Source organism: Dipteris shenzhenensis, chromosome 8 (genome assembly GCF_047967505.1).
Source record: "Dipteris shenzhenensis isolate YYH24624 ecotype China chromosome 8, Dip_SZ_1.0, whole genome shotgun sequence".
In the NCBI taxonomy this organism is placed as follows: domain Eukaryota; kingdom Viridiplantae; phylum Streptophyta; class Polypodiopsida; order Gleicheniales; family Dipteridaceae; genus Dipteris; species Dipteris shenzhenensis.
The window spans coordinates 35,396,620-35,417,429 of record NC_141603.1 but is presented as its reverse complement, the minus strand read 5'-3'; the positions used below and the strand labels follow the sequence as shown (position 1 = coordinate 35,417,429).

At 44.4% G+C, this 20,810-nt stretch overlaps 1 protein-coding gene across 6 annotated transcripts in view; it reads right to left on the bottom strand.

The window, feature by feature from the left end:
• Window positions 1-20,335, bottom strand: part of AAS (Pyridoxal phosphate (PLP)-dependent transferases superfamily protein) — a 93,673-nt gene extending 73,338 nt beyond the window's left edge. For 2 of the 6 annotated variants that reach the window (XM_087378629.1, XM_087378630.1), the window contains exons 1-2: window positions 20,201-20,325; window positions 19,778-19,922 (exon numbers count right to left, since the gene is read on the bottom strand). In XM_087378629.1, coding sequence (XP_087234755.1) covers window positions 19,778-19,922; window positions 20,201-20,202 — 147 coding nt within the window. In that variant the 5' untranslated portion in view covers window positions 20,203-20,325. Of the gene's footprint in view, window positions 1-19,777; window positions 19,923-20,200 lie in introns of all 6 variants that reach the window. The other 4 variants (XM_087378631.1, XM_087378627.1, XM_087378626.1 and 1 more) reach the window with 4 other exon arrangements.
• Window positions 20,336-20,810: the final 475 nt, after the last annotated feature.

Here is a 20,810-nt window from a genome sequence, read left to right as displayed (position 1 = left end):
TGGTGGTCTACCTGCCTCTCCTCTCGTCAAATCGGCAAAGCTGGATGGTTTTGATGGCCCTTCTTCTTCACTCCAACTGGATCTTCTTCGCCACTTGTGCTATGCCTCTGTCACAGAAGTTCCTTCATCGAGTTTCCCGCTTGTTTGCTCCTAAGATTCTACCCTTTTGGTCTCTGGTCTTCAACAGGCTCAACAATTTGGAGTCTGCCTCTACTTCATGGGCAGGGTTTTATCCTCAGCTCAGCTCCGTCATTGGGCTGATGTTGCAGTGGGTCTGGATTGTATTTCTTCCTTTGTCTTTCTAGGCAAAGGATTTTACTATGCCCAGTGCTCTTCAACTGAGGAGGTAGAGCGCCTTGTCAATGATGCTGGTGTTCCTGAAGCGGGTTTCTTTGCTTATGTTATGCCCTGGGATCCACTTTTCGATCCTTCTGCAACACTTCTGACTCACTGTCCGGTTTGGATTACTCTCAAAGCACTGCCTGTGCCTCTTCTTCAGCATCTTCCAACTCTTGCAGTTTTTTTGGGAAGGCCTCTCCATATTTCGAGACAGGAGTTCTTGCAAGCCTCCCGTGATGTTCGTCTTTGCATTTTGTGGGATATGACGCAGCCTGTGCCATCTACTCTAGATCTTGATTTGGGGTTTGCTCATCCGATGCGCATCAGGCTCCATTTTGCATCTTTCCCCACTGCATGTTACAAGTGCCGACAGGTTGGCCATTTTGCACATGCTTGCCCTTTCATATCCAGGCCCATACCACCTGCTCCTTCTTTAGCTATCAAGGTTACTCTCCGGTTTCTGCTATGGCTTCTTTGGTGAAGTCCTCTACTGCTCCGAAGCATTACTGGAGGAAGGTTGATAAATCACAGGCAAATCTTCCTCTTGCTGAAGAAGCTCAGGATTGCACTCTTGTTGAGCACCATCAGTTTCCTTCTATTCAGGACATGGATGTAACCCTTGCAGAGGGCAAATTACAGGATGATATGCATGCTATCTCTCAGGATACTGCCCTTGCTCTTATTCAGATTGATCCTCTGAATGAAGCTCAAATGCAGAACCCTATTTCATCAGATGTAGCTTCTTTATCGGAAGTCACGGATGTTGAGCTAGCTCCTATGCCTTTGATGCCTGTGCCAGAGTCTTCTTCTGTCAGGGATACAGAAGTACCTTTTTTATTGGAATCTTTCCATCCCATGTTACAACAAGTTTTTGACCCTTTGATTCAAAAATTTCGGATACCAGCCTATATCAAGAACATGGTTGTTAAGACACTCGTGTCTTATCGTAAGACACTTAAGACACTTAAGACGCGTGTCTTACCTTAAAACACCTTTAGACACTCTTGTTTTTTTTTTGGTTGGTGGGTGGGGGGTAATAACAACATTGAGTTTGACTTAGCCATGCTATCATCGATGGTGACTTTGGATCTAGCAGTGGCAGTGACCTCGTAGATTCGAATCAGGATGAATCTTCAAAGATTTGAGTCTTGAGAGTCGAAAGTTTCCTTTCAATTATATGTATCGAGATGCAGATTTCATTCATATCACATGTGACAAGATTCAATTGTCAATTTAAACCTTTAAGTACTCAATACTTGCGAGCTCTTGAGTCGCGAGTCTTAACTTTAAGTTTTAAGTCTTGAGTGACGAGTCTTGACTCTTAACTACATTGTACAAGTGCCTTCTTGCATTGTTTAAGTGTAGCTTATTGTACTTCTAGAATCTAGCAGCAAGCTATGCTAGCAAGTTGTACATTTGTATACTTATACATATATTAATTAAATATTTATTATTATAATCACAATGGCGTGTCTTACGTGTCTTATCTTTAAGACACTTTAGACACTCGTGTCTGAAGCGTGTCTAACGTGTCGTGTCTTAACGTGTCTTACAACCATGATCAAGAAGAATCATAAGGGCAAAAAACAGCTTGTTTTTATTGATGGTGTGGTTTCATCACTGCATCAGTTTTTACAGAGCAACAATTTGAAGCTGGAGGATGTTGTGTTTGATTCTCCTCCAGCTTGATATGTAATATTTTACTTGGCTACCTCATGACTTTTGCTCTGAGGTTTTACTTGTAAAACTTTTTCCTTGTATTTATTGGTGGGTTTTTACCTCTTTTGAGGTTTCCCACATAGAAATATAAAGATTTCACTAAAAAAAAAAAAATGTGTGTGTGTGTGTGTTTGTGTGTCTGTGTGTCTATGTGTGTAAAAAAAAGGGAGGTGTGTGTGTGTGTGTGTGAGTGTGTGTGTGTGTGTGTGTGTGTGTGTATTTTGCATCTAGAGGCTTTTATGAGGTGCATTTATCAGATGCTTTGTGCAAGCAGAGGCTACTTGAGCTCTCTCCCCTCTTTTACGGGAAGCAGATGGTACATGCTATGCCCTGGTCCCCAAACAAGGATTATCAAAGTCTTATACCACATCATTCTCCTGTATGGGTTGAGGTTGTTAACTTCCCGGACTATATGCATGAAGAGTTGCCTGGCCTGGTTGCTTCTTTGGGATAGGTCATTTGTCCTCCACGCCCTATGGGAAACCGTAACAAGTTCTGCATTCTCTGGGACACTGATACACCTACCCCTCCTTCTATTGCAGTGGAAGTTGAGGAAGTGCAATTGGGAAAAAAGTATTTTGAATTGAAATGGGGTGTGTTTGCAGGAGCTTGTTTTGCCTGCCACAAGTTTGGGCATCTAGCCTCTGAATGCCCAATGGTTCTGCATCAGCCCCCTCCCAATGCCTTGCCGCCCAAGACACGAGAAAAGAATGAGAATTTGCAAGCCAAGACAGCAAATAGAAATGGAGCAAAGAATGCCAAACCAATCAATCAGGTGCAGTCACTTGCTGGAAAAGGAAAAGATAAAGAAAAAGAGAAGATGAAGGAATCTGGGGAACTGATCGGGATGGTTTTCAATAGCCTAAGAAGGTGGTTGTATTGAAGCAATGCCCCTTTCAATCTCGTCAATGGGATGCTTCTTCTCCCTCACCAGGACAGGCTTCTACTTCAGCTCCTGTCCTTCAAAATTGGGTGGGGGTTTTGAAGAAGGGCATCCCCATATGTGATTCTGAAGAAGGGGAGAATGGTATGTCTTTCATGGATCATGAAGGAATGCAGCCCATGCAGGCAGACGCTTTGCCTCTCTGATGTCTTGTTTTATTCTTATACTTTACTGTATATACCTCTTTCATGCATCATATACTTAAGTGCTTTACATACAATGTACAAAGCCTCTGCAACGTCTCAAAGTGGAGGCTTTTATGGAATTATGTACATAAAATGCAGCCAGATATTGTTTGTTTGCAAGAGCATAATCAACACTCCAAGGCTGGTCATCATGATTATTTTGGCGGTTATGCTAGTACCACTACCTACTCAAGTGTATGCATACTGGTTAGACATGAGCTGGAGCCTCAGTTAGCCTTCAATGACAGCAGTGGCAAATGGATGGTCATACAATGTAATGTCAATGGTGATATTCTTGGGTTTGCATCAGTCTATGCCTCCCAGACCTCTGCCATGAGGGCTTCTTTATGGGATTCTTTAAGCAAATATCCATGGAGATCTAATGCGTTCATCTATGGAGATTTTAATAATTCCCCTCTGCCAAGAGATAACACCACTTCAAGATCTCATATGCTATCATTGGAAAGGCAGAAATGGGATAGCATGCTTCTCTCCATGCAGGCTGAAGATTTATGGCTGCTTCTCCAAGGGTCAGTGCCTGGATATACTTTTCATCATAATGCACTTACTACATACTGGGCAAGGCTTGACACATGGTATTTGTTTTACCCACAACAATATGCAGATTTTAGCCCTCATCTCCTTATAGATTTCTCATTGGACTTGTCAGATCATGCCCCATTATGGATGAATTTGCACCTTGGTATACCACTGGATGACTTGCCACCCCTTTCCAGTAAGTTATTGCATGTTAATCAGGCTTATTTCCGACATCACTATTTCCAGCAAATGATCAGACTTGCAATTCATCCCTTGCCTTTGCATGCCCAGGAGGACATGGATTATGCTTGGGACAGTTTTGTCTCTCGTATACAGAATGTCATTAGGGAGTATGGAAACTGGCATATGACTAAATGGAGGCATGAGGTTAAATGGGCAAAAAGGACAGCACAACAATTGACTGAATTTTCACATTTAAGGCCTCTCTCTGAATCAGAAAATGATTCCCTTTCACATGCTCAGATTAAATTGACTGTTAATGATCAGAGGAAATTGCACAAATGGCAAGGAAGGAAAAACTCATGTCTAAGGTAAGGAAGCTAGATGGCTCTTGGACGCACTCTTTCTCTGATCTCCAAGATGAAAAATTATTTCCAAAAATTGTTCTCTGCTCCTGGTTCCCCATCAAATCAAATGACTGATGTGAGGACTGAATTTCTCCAATATGTTTCTGAAATAGTGGAAATGGATGATGCTCTTACCTTGGAGAGACCTTTTACTGACACAGAACTTGATAATGCACTGTTCCACCTCAGCAAATACAAGTCCCCTGGCTGGGATGGCCTTACGGTGGAATTTTATATTTCTTTTTGGGATGATTTGAAAGATGTCCTCTTGCAAATGATCAATGTTGCCTGGCAAGAAAATCAGTTACCGCACTCTTGGAAGCATGGCATAGTCAAACTTGTGCCCAAAAAACATCTATGTGACCATATGTCAGATTGGAGGCCTATTACTTTGATGCTTGTAGTTTACAAACTCATTACCAAAATGATTGTGCATAGGCTTCACAGGATACTGAATGCGGGACTTCATCCTCATCAGTATGGATTTGTGCCGCGAAGACAAATCCATAATAATATTTCCAATGCCTTGACTGCAATTGAATATGCTAAGTACTCGCATCAAGATGTCCTTATATTGCAGGTGGATATTGCTAAGGCATTTGATACTGTTCAATGGGATTTTCTCTCTCAAATCATGACAAAGCTAGGCTTTGGTCCCAAGATAGCAAATGCAGTTTACTGGCTTTATTCTGACTCTACTTCTCAGTGCATTCTTGGGGGTCATCAGTCTCGGTCATGGACATTGGGTCCATCAATTAGACAAGGCTTCCCTCTTAATGCTCTCTTCTATGCCATTGCGACTCATCCCCTTTCGATGCATCTTGATCGTCTTACAAACACAGGACAGATGACTGGTCTTAAAATCCCTGGGGCTGCATCTTTTTTGGCACAAGCATACGCTGATGATTCCTTCTTTATGCCACAGAATTCTCCCCGGGAAGTTCACATGCTTATGACCACTCTTTCATTGTATGGTTTGGCAGCAGGATTGCATATCAATTTTGACAAATCTAAATTACTTCCCCTAAAACAATGTGATTGGCATTCTATTCTTTGGCCAGGTCAAGTGGTGCATTCCAAGATGTAGTCAGGCATTTGGGATATCCCATAGGATGGCATATCACCAGGAAGCAGTAACTAAAATGGATCTTCCAAAGACTTCAACATAAACTGGAATACAAGAAGATTTCTACTTGGCCTTTTCATGTCAGGCTCAGAATAGTACAGTCCATTGTAATGTCCTATGTCCAGTTCTATTTGCCTTTGATACATTGGTCCTAAAAGGATATTTCAGTCTTTATGTCTCAAGCTATGGAGATGTTATGGAGGACAAAAACTATTGTCAAAGCATTGAGACTGATGAAGATGGAAATGGTGTGCTCTCCTAGGATGCATGGTGGACTTAATGTCCTCAATATAAGATATCATGTGCTTGCAACGAAGGCGACTATGCTGCATACTTTTTTCCGCCAACAATAGCCATGGACTTGTATGCTAGCATCCATGTGTGTCAACATGAGGACTTGTGCTTATGGTCATTGGACTACTGATCATTGGGAGGTTGTCATTGGCAGATTTGTAGGAAAGATATACCTGGCTGTCCTTTCTCTACTGCTCTGATACTTGACTAGAAACAAGTACTTTCTAAGGTCAAATGGGCTCCTGATAATTGCTTGGGGACAAACTCAATGAGGAAAGAAAGTATTCATTGGAGTGCCATTTTTGCAATTCCGCTCGCCTTACAGGAACCTGTTCGGGCCTCATGAAATTGGGAATTAGATACATACATGATGTGGTAGATGACCAGGGATATGTCTTATCTTTTCCTTAGGCCACTGCTTCCTATGCATTGGGAATGCATCATAGGTCTATATGGAAGAAAATTGCTGATTTATTACATCCTTTTCTACTTGTTCCTCCAATGGCTGACACCGACAGGCTTACGGATTGGCAATTGCAACCCTCTGCTACATGCACTCATCCTGTTCCTCTTCCTACCTTAACCTCCATCAAAGCCTATAGGCTTCTTCAGCTTGCTCCATGGATTCAGCAATATGCTAATTCTCTGTGGCATATAAGGAAGCCCCTCTCATGGTGGCGGAAGAATCTCAGGATGTTATGGAAGTATAAAATGCCATTGAAACAAAGACTTTTTCTTTGGAGATGTATGACAGGTACATTGTCAGTGGGGGTCACACTTGCTAAACGTCGCATTGCACCATCCACATGTTTAAGATGTCAGGCTCCTTCAGAGACTGTTATTCATTTTCTTTGGCACTGCCCGTGTACTAAGATCCTCCTCAGGAGAATTTCAGATTATCTTCGGATCCGTTTCCCGAGTCACAGATTTGGGAAACATTTCTGGCTCTTTGGCAGATTTATGAAGTCTTTGTCTCAATACTCTCTATTTCTCTCTTGGGTGCGATATTGGGCTCTTTGAACAATCTGGAGTGAGCATAATTTGGCATACTTGGGTCGGCAAATTCACAAGTCATATGAATCTTTCCGAGCCTCGTTGCGGCAATCCTTATATGATGCTTGCCATGAGGGTGATATGGATGCTTCTTGCATAGAGCTTTTCTTTTTATGCTTCTGAACTTTGGGATACTCTCCATTTTGGAGACCTCCCATCATGTAAATTTATGATCATATAAATATATGCACTGGATATTACCAAAAAAAAAGTGTGTGTTTGGGGGGAGTCTGTGTGTGTGTGGAAGGCGTGTGTGTGTGGATGTGGGAGGAGCAATGGAGAGCGATGGAGCCTCCCCCTCGCCCATACAGCCCCAACCTACCTCGCTTTCCTGCTCGCAACCTCCCGTGCCTGCTCCGTTATCCTCTATCCCTGCTCCATACATCCCCGTACCTTTGCATCCTACAGCCGTACCTTTCCAACCCGCATCCATACCCTGCCCGTCTTCATCCATGCCTTTCCTGCACTCCGCCGTACCCTCTCTGCATTCTGTATAGACTATACGGACGTCCGTACAAACTGTACGGACGTCTGTTCAGTCCCAGCCTCTTGTCGCCTTTGATTTCCGTACAACCCCTCTGCATAGTCTATCCGTACAGCCCAATTCTGCTCCTTTTGTGCAGTCCATACCTCTTCTGGAGCAGCCCTCTCCGTCTTGCTCTTTCCTGATGCCTCTTCTTCCCCTTTTCTTGTTGCTTCAACAGATGCCTCGTTCGTGTTCTCTGCTTTTGCTCCTCTTTCAGCCTTTGCTCCCACACGTGTTTTCATTCGACAGAAGAGAGGTGTTTTGCTTCCTTCGTGCTCTTTCAAATCGGCGAAGCTAGATGTTGCAAATGGACCTTCCTCTCCTCTCCAGTTGGATCTTCTTCGCCAGATGTGTGCTGCCTCCGTTACAGAAGTTCCTTCTTCGAATTCTCCTTTGGTTTGTTCTTTGGATTATGCCCTTGTGATCTCTGGTCTTCGACAAGCTCAACAGCTTGGGATCTGTCTCTACTTTATGGGCAGGGTTCTTTCTACAGCTCACCTTTGTCGTTGGGTTGAAGCTGCCGTGGGTCCGGATCTCATTTCCTCCTTTGTCTTTATGGGCAAAGGGTTTTATTATGCCCACTGTTCTTTGATGGAGGTGGTGGAGCGCCTTGTCAGTTGTGCTGGGGTTCCTGGGGCAGGTTTCTTTGCTTATGTCATGCCCTGGGATCCTCTTTTTGATCTGGCATATTCTCTTTTGACTCATTGCCCGGTATGGATCACCCTCAAAGCGCTGCCTATTCCTCTTCTTCAGCATCTTTCTACCCTTGCGCGTTCTCTTCAGGAGGCCTCTTCATGTTCCGAGATAGGAGTTTTTGCAGGCCACTCGGGATATTCGTATTTGGTTCTATGGGATATGATGCAGCCAGTGCCTTCTATTTTAGATCTTGATCTGGGTTTTGCCCATCCGATGCGCATTCGGTTGCATTTTGCCTCTTTTCCTACAGCCTGTTATCGGTGCCGCCAGGTTGGTCATTTTGCACGTGCTTGCCCTTCTGCTTCCAAGACCACTCCTCCTCCTCCTTCCTCAGCAGCCAAGATTACTCCCCCTTCTCCTCTGACCTCTGCTATGGTTTCACTGGATAAGCCTTCATTCACTACTCCAAAGCATTACTGGAGGAAGGTAGATAAATCACAAGCCAATCTTTCTGCTGCTAAAGAAGCTCAAGCTTAGTCTCTTGTTGAGCACCAACAGCCTCCTTCTCCTCAAGATATGGATGTTGTCATGTTGTGAGTATCTGCCTAGCTAGCTATTGTGCAAGCCCAAGGACTTTGTTGCGGAGTCCCAAAATTGCCTTTATGTATCGTGCAAACTGCTTGACTGTTTGTTCCAAGAGAGCTTTTAGGCTGTTGGTGCTGCTGCTCTTCTTTTTCCTTGTGTGCATACCATAGGCCTTTCCCACCTGGCTCTTACCACCTGCAGGTCATGAGAGCTCGTCTTGATTTTGCAGATTGAATGTCTTTTGAATAGTGATATATTGTCGCCAAGGTATTTTTGTATCTCATATCTGTCTATGGGATTGAATTCTTGTTTGTAAAACTGTCTTTTTGTTCCATAATTTCTGTATCATTTTTTGTGTGATCAGATCTCTGATTTCTACCATATCTTCTGGGATATCCGCAGCTGAATATCCACAGCCGATGTGCCCCATAGCTCCATCCATATCTCCCCCTCCTTGTGCATTCCAGTGGTTTTTGTAGCCTACATTGGGATCCTACTTGTGTTATGCTCTAGTTGTGTTATGCTCTAGTTGAGATAACGTGATGTCAGAAAGCGTGGACATTTTGCTTTTGTGTGGACCCACCTTTGTATTATATTTTACTGTGCTTCATGTAAGGTTTAAGGAACCAATGTCAAGGTCCTTGGTGAGTGCGAAATGGCACAGACTAGATAAATCTAAGGCTGATGGCCTAGGTGCACCTAATTGTGTGAGTTGCCAAGGGGCAAATGGAATTAACGGTTGTCCCATAAGAGGGATAAAAAGGATGTACGCTAGGGGCTTCCAATTATTGACATGTGGCATCCAGACTCATGTAGGGAATTGTGGGCTCTAGAGAAAGCATGCAAGAGGAAAAATGAGTGTGATCTTTTCGAGCATGCTTTACCAGAGGTTGGCTGGGTGGAATAACATGTGATCTACAAAAATAAATTAGTGGTGTGTTTTGCGCATATCATTTGGTATCAAAGCACCCAAGTTCCAAGAAGTTATCTACGAAGTGGTCAAGAGGGTAGACAAAGTTGACAAGGAAACTGCCAACTGCTCAATGGCATCGCACAATCGATATTGTATACAAAGAATCCTTGCATACAATCCTACGTATTAGGCGTCTGTTCATTCCAGTCAGATTCCTTCAAGCGGCTGAATACACAAGGCTTTGGCAAGCACATAGTAGTTTGCTGGTCTTGAGTGTCACCCTCATCATCGTCTTCCATGTGTTGCGCGAGGGCGGGTGAAATCAGAGCCTCTCAAGGTGACGACATTGGAAAAGAGCACTGTTGCACATAGATCGCCCTCCACATGGACAGCATCATGGCTGTCATGAGGGCAGCACACCTAGAGGAGACCCGGGACAGGTGGCACAACTGTACCGAGCAGTACAGAGGGTGTGCAGACCTGGGACAGGTGCCACGCAGCTGTACAGAGAAGTACGGGGCTGGATGAGGCCTAGTGGAGCAGCAAAAGAGGCTGCCATGAGGCAGGGACCTTCCTTTATATAGGCTGGGCCCTTGCCTTGATTGGAGGGCCAAGGTCCTAGAAGAGTCAGCCCCCTTGGGGCCTATAAAAGGAGGGCCTCCAGCCCTCATTTAATGATCACTTGGAGCAGCAATTCAGGGAGCAGAAAGAGCAGCAGAACAGCCACCTGTGGGCCTCTATCCACGAGGATTCAAGTGGGCTGTAGAGCTGCAGACCTAGCTCAGAGTGCTGCCCACCTAGGCTGGTGCAAAGACAGCAAGGTGGAAGGGATCTGGATGGATAGTCTACAGAAGCTCGCAGGCGGGCTCGAGTCTAGAGATAGCCAGCAGATAGGAGAAGTACCTTGAAGTAAGATCAGAGGAACACACCATTGGTGGGACTCTGGATCTCTCTCTTTTGCATTGTGTCCATAGCTTTGGACGGAAATATATTATTTTGGCGGTTTCTTTATCTGGCTGGTTCATCGTCTATTGATGAGTCTGCACATCTATTTTATGCACATAAGTTAAGAAGTCTATGATTCCACACCCCACATCACACTGTGTGAGCTCCTGGGCATTACTATCAGTCTTCCGCTATGCGTACCCTCTGTTGGGTCATTTCTAACATGGTATCAGAGCCCAAGTAGGAGGCTCACAAGTGTGGGAGCTTGAAAGCAGGGACCTTGCTGAAGGACGACCCTGATTCAGAAGCTCTAGGGAATCGACTTCCACGACTGGAGGATTGTACCCTTGCGAGAAGGAGGGTGACTCAAGTTCAATCAGGTGCGTTCAAAGTTCTGGTCTACTGAAATTGAGTTTGGTTGACGTTGCTGCGTGGTATAAACAGCACAGATGTCGATCTCAACAACCTCTTCAGCCCCTGCTCTCCCTTCCTCCTCCCCCAGTTTTCTCATTCACTATCCCTAACTTTGGAGACTTTGGGAAACTAGATGGGACCAACTACCCGATCTGGAAAGTGAAGATCCGGAGTCATTTAGTGGCTCGAAAATTGTGGAAGCTGACCACGGGAGTGGAGGCGAAGCCGGAGGACATGGTGGACAGGCAAGGGGAGATAGTCCTAGCAGTAGATAGAGAGGAGCTCAAAGCTTGGGAAGACAGAGATGCCCATGCCCTGGCATTAATCATAAAGACTACGGCAGACTCTATTCTTCCACATATCCAGATGGCCGAGACGTCAGTAGAGGCATGGGTCACTCTGAAGGATCTATACGAGACGACAACACCTCCTTGATTTTGCTTCTTCAACATCAACTCTACAATCTTGATATGGAAGAAGGAGATACGGTACATAGCCACTTGACGAAGGCCAAGGTGGTGAGGGATCAACTGGCGGCAGTTGGTTAGAAGGCAGACTCATGCCATTTGGCCTTGATGGTACTGAGGAGACTACCTCGGAGTTTCAAAAGCTTTGTTACACTGTGACAGCAAGACAAAGGACCAAACCCTTGACGTTTGAGGAGTTGGGTCCATTACTGCTACAGGAGGAAGCTCGAGAGAAGCTCTACAACGAGGACAAAGACGACAAGGCGATGTTGGCGAAGGATTACGCTGGCAAAGGAAAGGGCAAGCCTAAAGGTGGCAAGTCCAAGAAAGACAACTCTGACGACGAGGAGACTTCTAAGAGGAAGCAGAAGAAGAAGTGCTTCTACTATGAGACGCCATGACATTTTGCAAAGGACTGCAGAAAGAAAAAGGCGGACCAGAAAAACAAAAAGGAGTCCGACTCAGATTCAGAGGGAGAGGCCAAAGCAAATGTGGTAATCAAAGAGTTGTTCCTGGTGACTTCACCAAGTGTTACCGAGGTTAGATATGTTAACCAAGAAATCACAGTGAGAATGTCTGACATAGAGGTGTGGGTCGACGAGGAGTCAGATGCCTTTGTGAAAGTGAAGGACAGCATGCGCTTGGTACCTTCCAGGTGTGTGGCTGTTGACACTAACACGAGGGTGGATTCCATGGAGGGCCCTGGGGTCTCTTGGTCAAATGGATGATGTACTTCAGAAGGGGATAGTACAGGATTACACATGCTCTTGGTAGGTGCCTTAATGAGGTATAGGGTTTGCTTTCACAACAAACACACAAGCAGTACAACAGTTTGGTATGTACTTGATATTTTGCATTTAAGCCTTTATAGCATGCTATGGAGAGACCTGCTCTTCAATTTTCTCAGGAGATACGAGATTGGAAGGAATTGGCCTTCTTCGAAGGCAGAAGGGGAAGTATTAGTGCTTCTTCAAATCTCGGATGCAGATTGCTAGAAGGTGATGGACAAAGAGTATTGAAGCCAGAAGAGTACCTGCTTGAGAACTCAGCAAGAGTTCATGGTCCAGGTTATCTGGAAATATTCATTGGTTGCAGACCTTGCCAAAGGAAGGACGGGTTGAAACAAACCCTCAAAGCATGGTGCCTGGAAGACTCCACATTATGAGGGGGACAACTGGAAGATCGTGACGGCTGAATTGCTCGAGTTCGAAGGTGGGAACGTGACTGAACGAGGTGGTGCCAGGAGGTGCTACCAAAGATGGACCTGTGTACCAGGATGGTGTGCGGAAGCGGAACCAGACCTGGTGGAGCAGGAGCCACTGGATGAAAAGCCAGGAAAGATTTTGACACCGAAATGTTCCTGAGGACTACAACCAGGGAGTTACTGGAGCATCATCATCGACGTGTTGGCATTGGGCCAAGATGTGTCGATGAGAGGGGGTGGTGTTGGAACGGTCACCTCCCCATCTGTAAGCTCCCAAATGAGGAGAGCATGGGGGAGGGAGACCTAGGGCAGTACCCCACAGAAAAAGAGAGAAGGGGCTGCCACATGGACAGCATCATGGCTGTCATGAGGGCTGCACACCTAGAGGAGACCCGGGACAGGTGGCACAACTGTACGGAGCAGTACAGAGGGTGTGCAGACCCAGGACAGGTGGCATGCAGCTGTACGGAGAAGTACAGGGCTGGATGAGGCCTAGTGGAGCAGCAAAAGAGGCAGCCATGAGGCAGGGACCTTCCTTTATATAGACTGGTCCCTTGCCTTGATTGGAGGACCAAGGCCCTAGAAGAGTGGGCCCAAAAGGCCCCGGGTTGTGAGCCCTTATACGGCTGGACCAGCCACAGACTGGTCGGCCAGTTTGCTGCAGGCTGGTCAGTTTTTGTCAGCCCCCTTGGGGCCTTTAAAAGGAGGGCCTCCAGCCCTCATTTAATCATCACTTGGAGCAGCAATTCAGGGAGCAGAAAGAGCAGCAGAACAGCCACCTGTGGGCCTCTATCCAGGAGGATTCAAGTGGGCTGTAGAGCTGCAGACCTAGCTCAGAGTGCTGCCCACCTAGGCTGGTGAAGACAGCAAGGTGGAAGGGATCTGGACGGATAGTCTACAGAAGCTCGAGGTGGAGCACGTGGGCTCGAGTCTAGAGATAGCCAGCAGATAGGAGAAGTGCCTTGTGGTAAGATCAGAGGACCACACCATTGGTGGGACTCTTGATTTATCTCTTTTGTATTGTGTCCATAGCTTTGGATGGAAATATATTATTTTGGTGGTTTCTCTTTCTGGCTGGTTCATTGTCTATTGATGAGTCTACACATCTATTTTATGCACATAAGTTAAGAAGTCTGTGATTCCAGACCCCACATCACACTGTGTGAGCTCCTGGGCATTATTATCAGTGTTCCGATGTGCGTACCCTCTGTTGGGTCATTTCTAACACATATATAGGGAAGTTCGTAGTACATTTTATTGATGATATCCTTGTTTACAGCAAAAGTATTGCTGAGCATCGTCAACACTTAAGAAAAGTGTTCTATACTTTGATGAAACCCAGTCTCTATGCGAATAAAAAGAAAACCATGCTGTGCATGGTAAAACTTGAACATTTGGGGTTCATTATTACTCCTGATGGGGTGGAAATGGATCTGAAGAAAGTGGCTGTGATATTGACTTGGCCTACTCCTCAGAGTCTGACCGTGTTGCAATCATTCTTAGGACTTGTACCTCAGATAAAGTACCTTTCCGATTGGGACAGAATCAACAAGAGAGCTTTAATGCCATATAGAGGGCCGTGGCCTCTCGCCCGGTGTCAAAAATTCTTGATCCCCAAAAACCATTTTTCTTAGAAACCAACACAAGTGGCATTGTGGCAGTAGGAGCAGTTCTTCTCGAAAAGGAGGGCTAGTAGCCTTTGAAAGCAAGAAGCTTTCTCCCTCTCAGCATAATTGGCCAACTCATGAAAAAGAGTTGTACGTTGTTATTCATGCTTTGAAAGCATAGAGACATTATTTGTATGGTTCAGAGTTTTACGTGGATGTGGACCACGATTCTCTGAAGTACTTTTGTAAACAGCCTGACTTGAGTGGTCGCCAAGCTAGGTAGGCAGAGCTCATGCAAGAGTTTAATATGAAGATTCAGTACCGAAGAGGGAAGGAAAATAAAGTTGCTGATGCATTGTCGTGTATTATTGCATAATATGAATTTCATGGTGTTAGAGAGTGCTCTAATGACCGAGATTAGGGAAACTCAAAAAGTGGACGAGTTTGTCCAGAGCGTTTGGCCTATGGCTCATGTGACTAAACCTAGGGAAAAAGATGACCTAACATCTAGGAAAGGCCAAACTTATGCAAGATATACCATAGTGGATGATATGCTAAAACAGAATGGCAAGGTAGTTGTGCCTAATCAAAATGATCTTAGGCAAAGCATCATTCAACACTACCATGATAGTCCATGTGTGGGACATCCAGGTGTCGAGAAGACATACGATCTTGTGCACCAAGATTTCTTATGGTCAGAGATGAAAAAGCATATTCATGAATATGTGACACGATCTTTCTCGTGTCAAGTGAGTAAGGAAGAGCGGGTGAAGCCACCTGGCCTTTTGAAGCCCTCAGAAACCATTAGGTAGATGGGAGAGCATTTCCATGGACTTTATAGTTGGTCTGTCTACGACACAAGGTGGATATGATTCTATCTTTGTGATAATTCACCGTCTTACGCAGATGGCTCACCTCATTCCAACTAGGGAATCTGTTAGTGCCCCACAAGTAGTGGATTTGTTGATTAAACATATATTTCGTCTGCATGGACTACCCAGATCCATAGTTCTTGAATTCACTAGTAATTTTTGGACTGCAGTGTTTAAGGCACTAAGGACTACGTTAGAATTGAGTAGTGGTGATCATCCTGAAATGGATTGCCAAACAAAAATGGTCAACCAAATTTTAGAGAATATGCTGAGAGCATATGTGTCATTGAGGCGACATACATGGAACAAGTGGTTACCATTGTTGAAGTTTGCCTACAATGAAAGGAAAACATTCCTCTATAGGAATGAGTACGTTCGAGACCAGCAAATTCCAACTACGGTTGGAATACCTCAAAAAGTGCCTAGTGCCGCGAACTAGTGTCAAGGTCCTTGGTGAGGGCGCAATGGCATAGACTAGATGAATCTAAGGCTAAGGGCCTAGGTGCACCTAAATGTGTGAGTTGCCAAGGGGCAAATGGAGAATTAACGGTTATCCCAAGAGAGGGATGAAAAGGGTGTATGCTAGGGGCTTCCAATTATTGACATGCGGCATCAAGATTCATCCAGGGAATTGTGGGCTCTAGAGAAAGCATGCAGGAGGGAAAATGTGTGTGATCTTTTTGAGCTTGCTTTACTAGAGGTTGGTTGGGTTGAGTAACCATGTGCCTACACCCGTGATCTACAGGAAAACTTTAGTGGTGTGTTTTGCGCATATCAAATTGCATCCATTTTCTTCACCTTGTTGAGGTATAACATGTATTGACATAGTGCTTACCCCTTGAGAGGGTATCAGCTAGCAAGATGGGGTAGGGTGACTATATTTTGGCTCCCAATTCTCCTATGAGAAAGCATTTATGTATCATTTCTATTCTTTTCGAATAAGCTTTGGACAGTCCAAATGCCAAAGCTGGGCATCCATAGAGGGCCATTTCCCAATTCTATAGGGGTGCTTTCTAGCACTTATTTAGGAAACTATATAGTGCTTTCAAATCCCCCATATTCTCCTTTCCACCCATGCATCCCGCTCGTAGCTGTTCTCAAATTCCAGCCCAAGGTATTTGTATGAGGTCAACGCTTCCAAAGGCTCCCCTTCGAGTGTAAAGGATATATGTTTATTCCAGGTTCCAATTACCATCACTTAGGGTTTGGTTGAGTTGACTATCAAGCCGGAGTATCTATATGAATGCTGCCCAATGCGTCCAAGTGTGTTTGCATGTCCCTCTTGTCTTTTTCAAAGAGCACTACATCATCTACATAAATAGTAGGGCATACCCAGTGACCTAATACTCCCTCTCTGCTATGTGTTCTCGTCCAACCTTATAGTTCATCAAAGAAAAGACCAAAGAGAGTTAGTGACAGGGGGCATCCTTGCTTTACACACGTCACTGCTTGTGATGACCTTTTCCCTAGAGCATGATCCATCCATTAGTGGCTCCGCTAGCTCAACCAGCACTCTCTCTTATGGTCAAAATGTTGCCTCTTTGAGTGCTCAACGGACTCGGAACCTTTCTATTCTCTCTTATAGCTTTCACTTGAAATTGTGTCGAAAGCTTTCTAGTAGTCTACAAAACAAAAGTAGACTGTCCTTTTCTTATTTTAGACTCCCTCTATTATGGCTCTTATCACAACTAGGTGATCCACTTTTGAGGGCTTGGGGCGAAACCATGCCTAGGATGGGGCCCTACTTCCAGTATACTTTGCCCATTGACAGATTTTCTACCCAATGATGGTGCCGTAAAGTTTGGCTATTAGGTTGCTTAACGTAATTGTTCTGTAGTTTTTTGCCATGCTGCCCCCCCCCCCCCTTTTTGCGGTGTGGGACAATCCTATTAAGCTGCCATTATGGAGGGAAACCCTCTTCTAGAGCTTTATTCATGAGCTTAGTGAATATTTCCTATGTTATGTCCCCTCCCTATTTCAGCATCTCTCCCACTAGTCCTTGTGTATCTGAGGACTTCCTGTTTGCTAGCTTTTTTAGTCCTCTCCTCACGTAGTCTTCTGTGATGGTAATATTTGTTGCCTTGATAAAGTATGCTTGATAAAGTATGCATGAGTGTCCTTGTCTTCCCTGTCACTTTCGTAGAGTTTTTGAAAAATTGGATCACATGTTCCCAGGGTGCTTTCCAGGGGATTGTTTAAGCTCCTCGAAGTGTTCAAGCTGTGTGTTCCAAAGGAATCCTCTTTTGTTCCTCCTTACTACCCATCTGTATGCTCTGGCTTTGTACTCTTTTCGACTGTGTCCGTTGTTTCCCAATCAATATGTGTTGTTTTGTTTCCACTATTTTCCAATCAATATGTGCTATTCTACATTCCAGGACCCAGGTCATACCAACTGTTGCGCGGCATGCATATGCTCCTCCTCCTACTTTTTGTGAAGCATTTACGGGTTGTTTCTTGCAGTAGTGCTGTCCTGCATTTATTGATTGCTTGGTAGGTGGAAGGCATCCGACAATGTGATGATGATGTTTCCAGTTCTCTCATAGATGTGAGCTTTTTCATGCTCTCAACCTAGGGGTTGCTGTGGGATTTAGTTTTTCTACAGCAGATGACCTCATCATTGACCCTGAGGTATTCCACTATGGATCTTGCATCTCGACTAATCATCATGTAATCTGTCACACCTTGACCCTTGGGAAGTTTTGCATTTGTAACCTGCCGTGTCCTTGAAAAGGGGATACCGTTACATATCTGGAGTCCAAGCATCCACATAAGGTAAGTAGTGATCTCCCCATGTGGATGGTTTCTCCCATGTCCTCTGACGCACTTTTCCAGTCTCATTATCCTCCTCCATTTCGTCCATCCATAGGGGGTCTCTCACCTCCATTGCTATGATGCCCTATTTTGAGCCTGTTTGTACATTGACATCCCTTGCCAAGATAAGTTTTTCTCAGAGTTCCTTCGCACTAAGCTATCACCCCGATATTGTGGGCCGTGGTTAATTCTAAAAAGAATAGGCAAGGTAGCCTATAAATTAGAATTAGCACAGGGTTGTAAGGTGCACCCAGTGTTTCATGTTTCTCGTTTAAAGAAATTTTTGCATACAAGTGACTCACTAATCGAGGGTGTTTTTTTGTTTCAAGAGATAGAGGATAATGCAGGACGCAAACCAACAAGAATCCTGGACCGAGAAACAATGCCAGTACGCAATCGGAAGATACCCACGGTGTTGGTTGCATGGCATGGTTTACCTCTATCATAAGCTACCTGGGAATCCGTATACCAGTTACGGAGAGTGTTCCCAGACTTTATCATCGAGGACGCTGATGCCTAAAGAGGGAAGGAATGTTATGCTCAAGTTGAGGCAACATGACCTCGGAAGGGTCAGTCGACATTTTCCTTTAAAGGATCAATGTTTGTATTATATTTGTTTGGGCTTCGCGTAAATGATCAAAAAGGAATCAAGGTCAAGGCCCTTGGTGAGGGGAACATGGCACAAGACTAGGTGGATCTAAGGCTAAGGGGTCTAAATGCATTAAATGTGCCAAGGGGCAAAAGATTTCAATGATATCCCAAGAGAGAGGTAAATGATGCATTGAGGAGATGCCCTCAAATGTAGACATGTGGAATACTAGATCCATCTAGGGAATTGGGGCTTGGTGGAATCTGCAAGCTGGAGCCTTCACATATGTGGGCTATTCTAAGAGTTTGCTACCACCAAGGTTGGCTGCTGGGAGGAAATTTACGTGTGCCTGCCCCGTGATTGACTGTTGAGCTGACAAACTGAAGAGAGTGATCGTTATAGACATGTCCTCCCGTATATGCATAAGGGAGTCCCCTATGATATATAACCGTTATGCTTGTAGAAGGGTGATTGCAGGAGAGGAGTAAGTTATGCTAATAATCAAAAACAAAAGAGAACACTCATCTTAACATAAGCAAATAATTAAACCAATGCAAATACAAGAAAACAAATGAAGACAACAAAAGAATTAATTTTTGTTTTTGTTTTTTATTAAAGACATCAAGAATTGCTTTTTCTTTATTTTTGCCACACTCTCATAAAGGGCGTTGGAAGCTTGTATTTATATATTTAGATGATTCCAGGAACATGCCCAAACTCATCCTCTAAGAACACAGCACAGTGTGCAGTTCCAATCTCATGATAGTTCTCACTCTCATAGTCCCTTGTATTTGAATATTCCACACCTCATCTGGCTCCCTTGCTAAAGAAAGGCTCCACATATATGAGAGCTTAGAAACGCCAACAAAATTTAAGATGCTGTGCAGTTTTCCAACTTTGGTCCACGTGCCGTACAATGAACAGAAGAACATATTATTACTTATCCAGCAATACCTCTTCCCTTCACTTGCTTGACCTGTAATTCGTTAAAAAGCTAATCTCCATAATTCTCAATTTCCCCAAAACTTTCGCATACACGCGCGCACACAGTATCTTAGAAACGCCAACAAAGTTCAAGATGGAGTGCAGTTTTCTAAAATCGGTACACATGCCGTACAATGCACAGAAGAACATATTATTACTTATCCAGCAGTACCTCTTTTCTTCGCTTGCTTGACCTGTAATTTGTTAGAAAGCTAATCTCTATGATTCTCAATCTCTCCGAAACTTCGCATGCACGTCACACAGACAATACCTTGTAATCAAATCAAGTGAGATGTTTTCGTGTATGCTTCCACTGTAGAGGGTCTTGCAAAAGTGCTTCAATAATGTAAACCGTCTGAAAAGAGACTCGCTATCGGTTCATATGGAGAAGTTGAGATCACTCTGGTGTAATAATGAAAGCTTGGTGAGAAGTCCCACCTTCACTTGGCTGCAGACCGGAAATTTCTCTATAGTCTTGTAGTAATCCGCTATAAAATCCACCATTTTATGAGCATGATGCCTGAACTCCTCTGGGTCGAAAGGTCTAAGCCCGGGCTGCGGAGCGCTGCCCTCACAGCTTCCCCTGTTATTCCAATACATAAAGTATCACCACTTCGGACAAGCAACATTCCTCCATTGCGAACTCGTGCGAAGCTCGGCACCAAAGATGCCATTTGGCACGTGAAAGCGGGGAATGGATGAGTAAAAATCAAGTGAGCGTGTGAATGGAAGGCAAATAAATTCTTTGTACGAGAAAAGGGAGAAAGCAGCAGACAAACCAACAAAGAGTCACAGCTGAATACAAGAATTCGAGGCGAGGAGAGCTATAGAATGCTATGAAGAAAAATCATGAAAGCTTACATGAGGAGAAGAAGGCGAGGATGTGCCGGAGAGTAGAGTGAAAAGAAGAAGATGATGAGTGGCCAACACCTTGGATGGTTGGCCTTAATAACCCATATAACATAAAATCAAAGAGGGCTCAAGTGCCCAATAGAATTGGAGGATGGCCTCCGACTTTGGTGGTTCACACGAGGAGTCTTCGTCGTGGTCCTTGTCAGCACTCATCAAACTAGAATAGAAGTTGGCAATAAAATAACATCACAGAGAACTTCGTCACCCAATAAAATTGGGGGATGGCCACCATCGGCTTTGGTGGTTCACACCACTCATCAAGCTAGAATAAAAGTTGGCAACTTGGAGATGACAACAATCTTGGTTGACTAGAATCCTCCATATACTTTGGTTATTGCATGCTTTGATGGAATACCAAGTATCTTTACGGTAAGCACCCTAGAAGGAAGTTTTCATTTTCTAAGTCCTCGTTAAGCCATGTGTTGTGATTATAGGCGTTGATCTTTATGAAGATCCAAGGGTTTGAAACGTGCTTTCAAGAAAAGCAACCTATTGTGAGCTCTCCTTAAGCCACATGTACAATTTTAGGCCCTTGATTTTAGATTGATCTAAAGGAGTA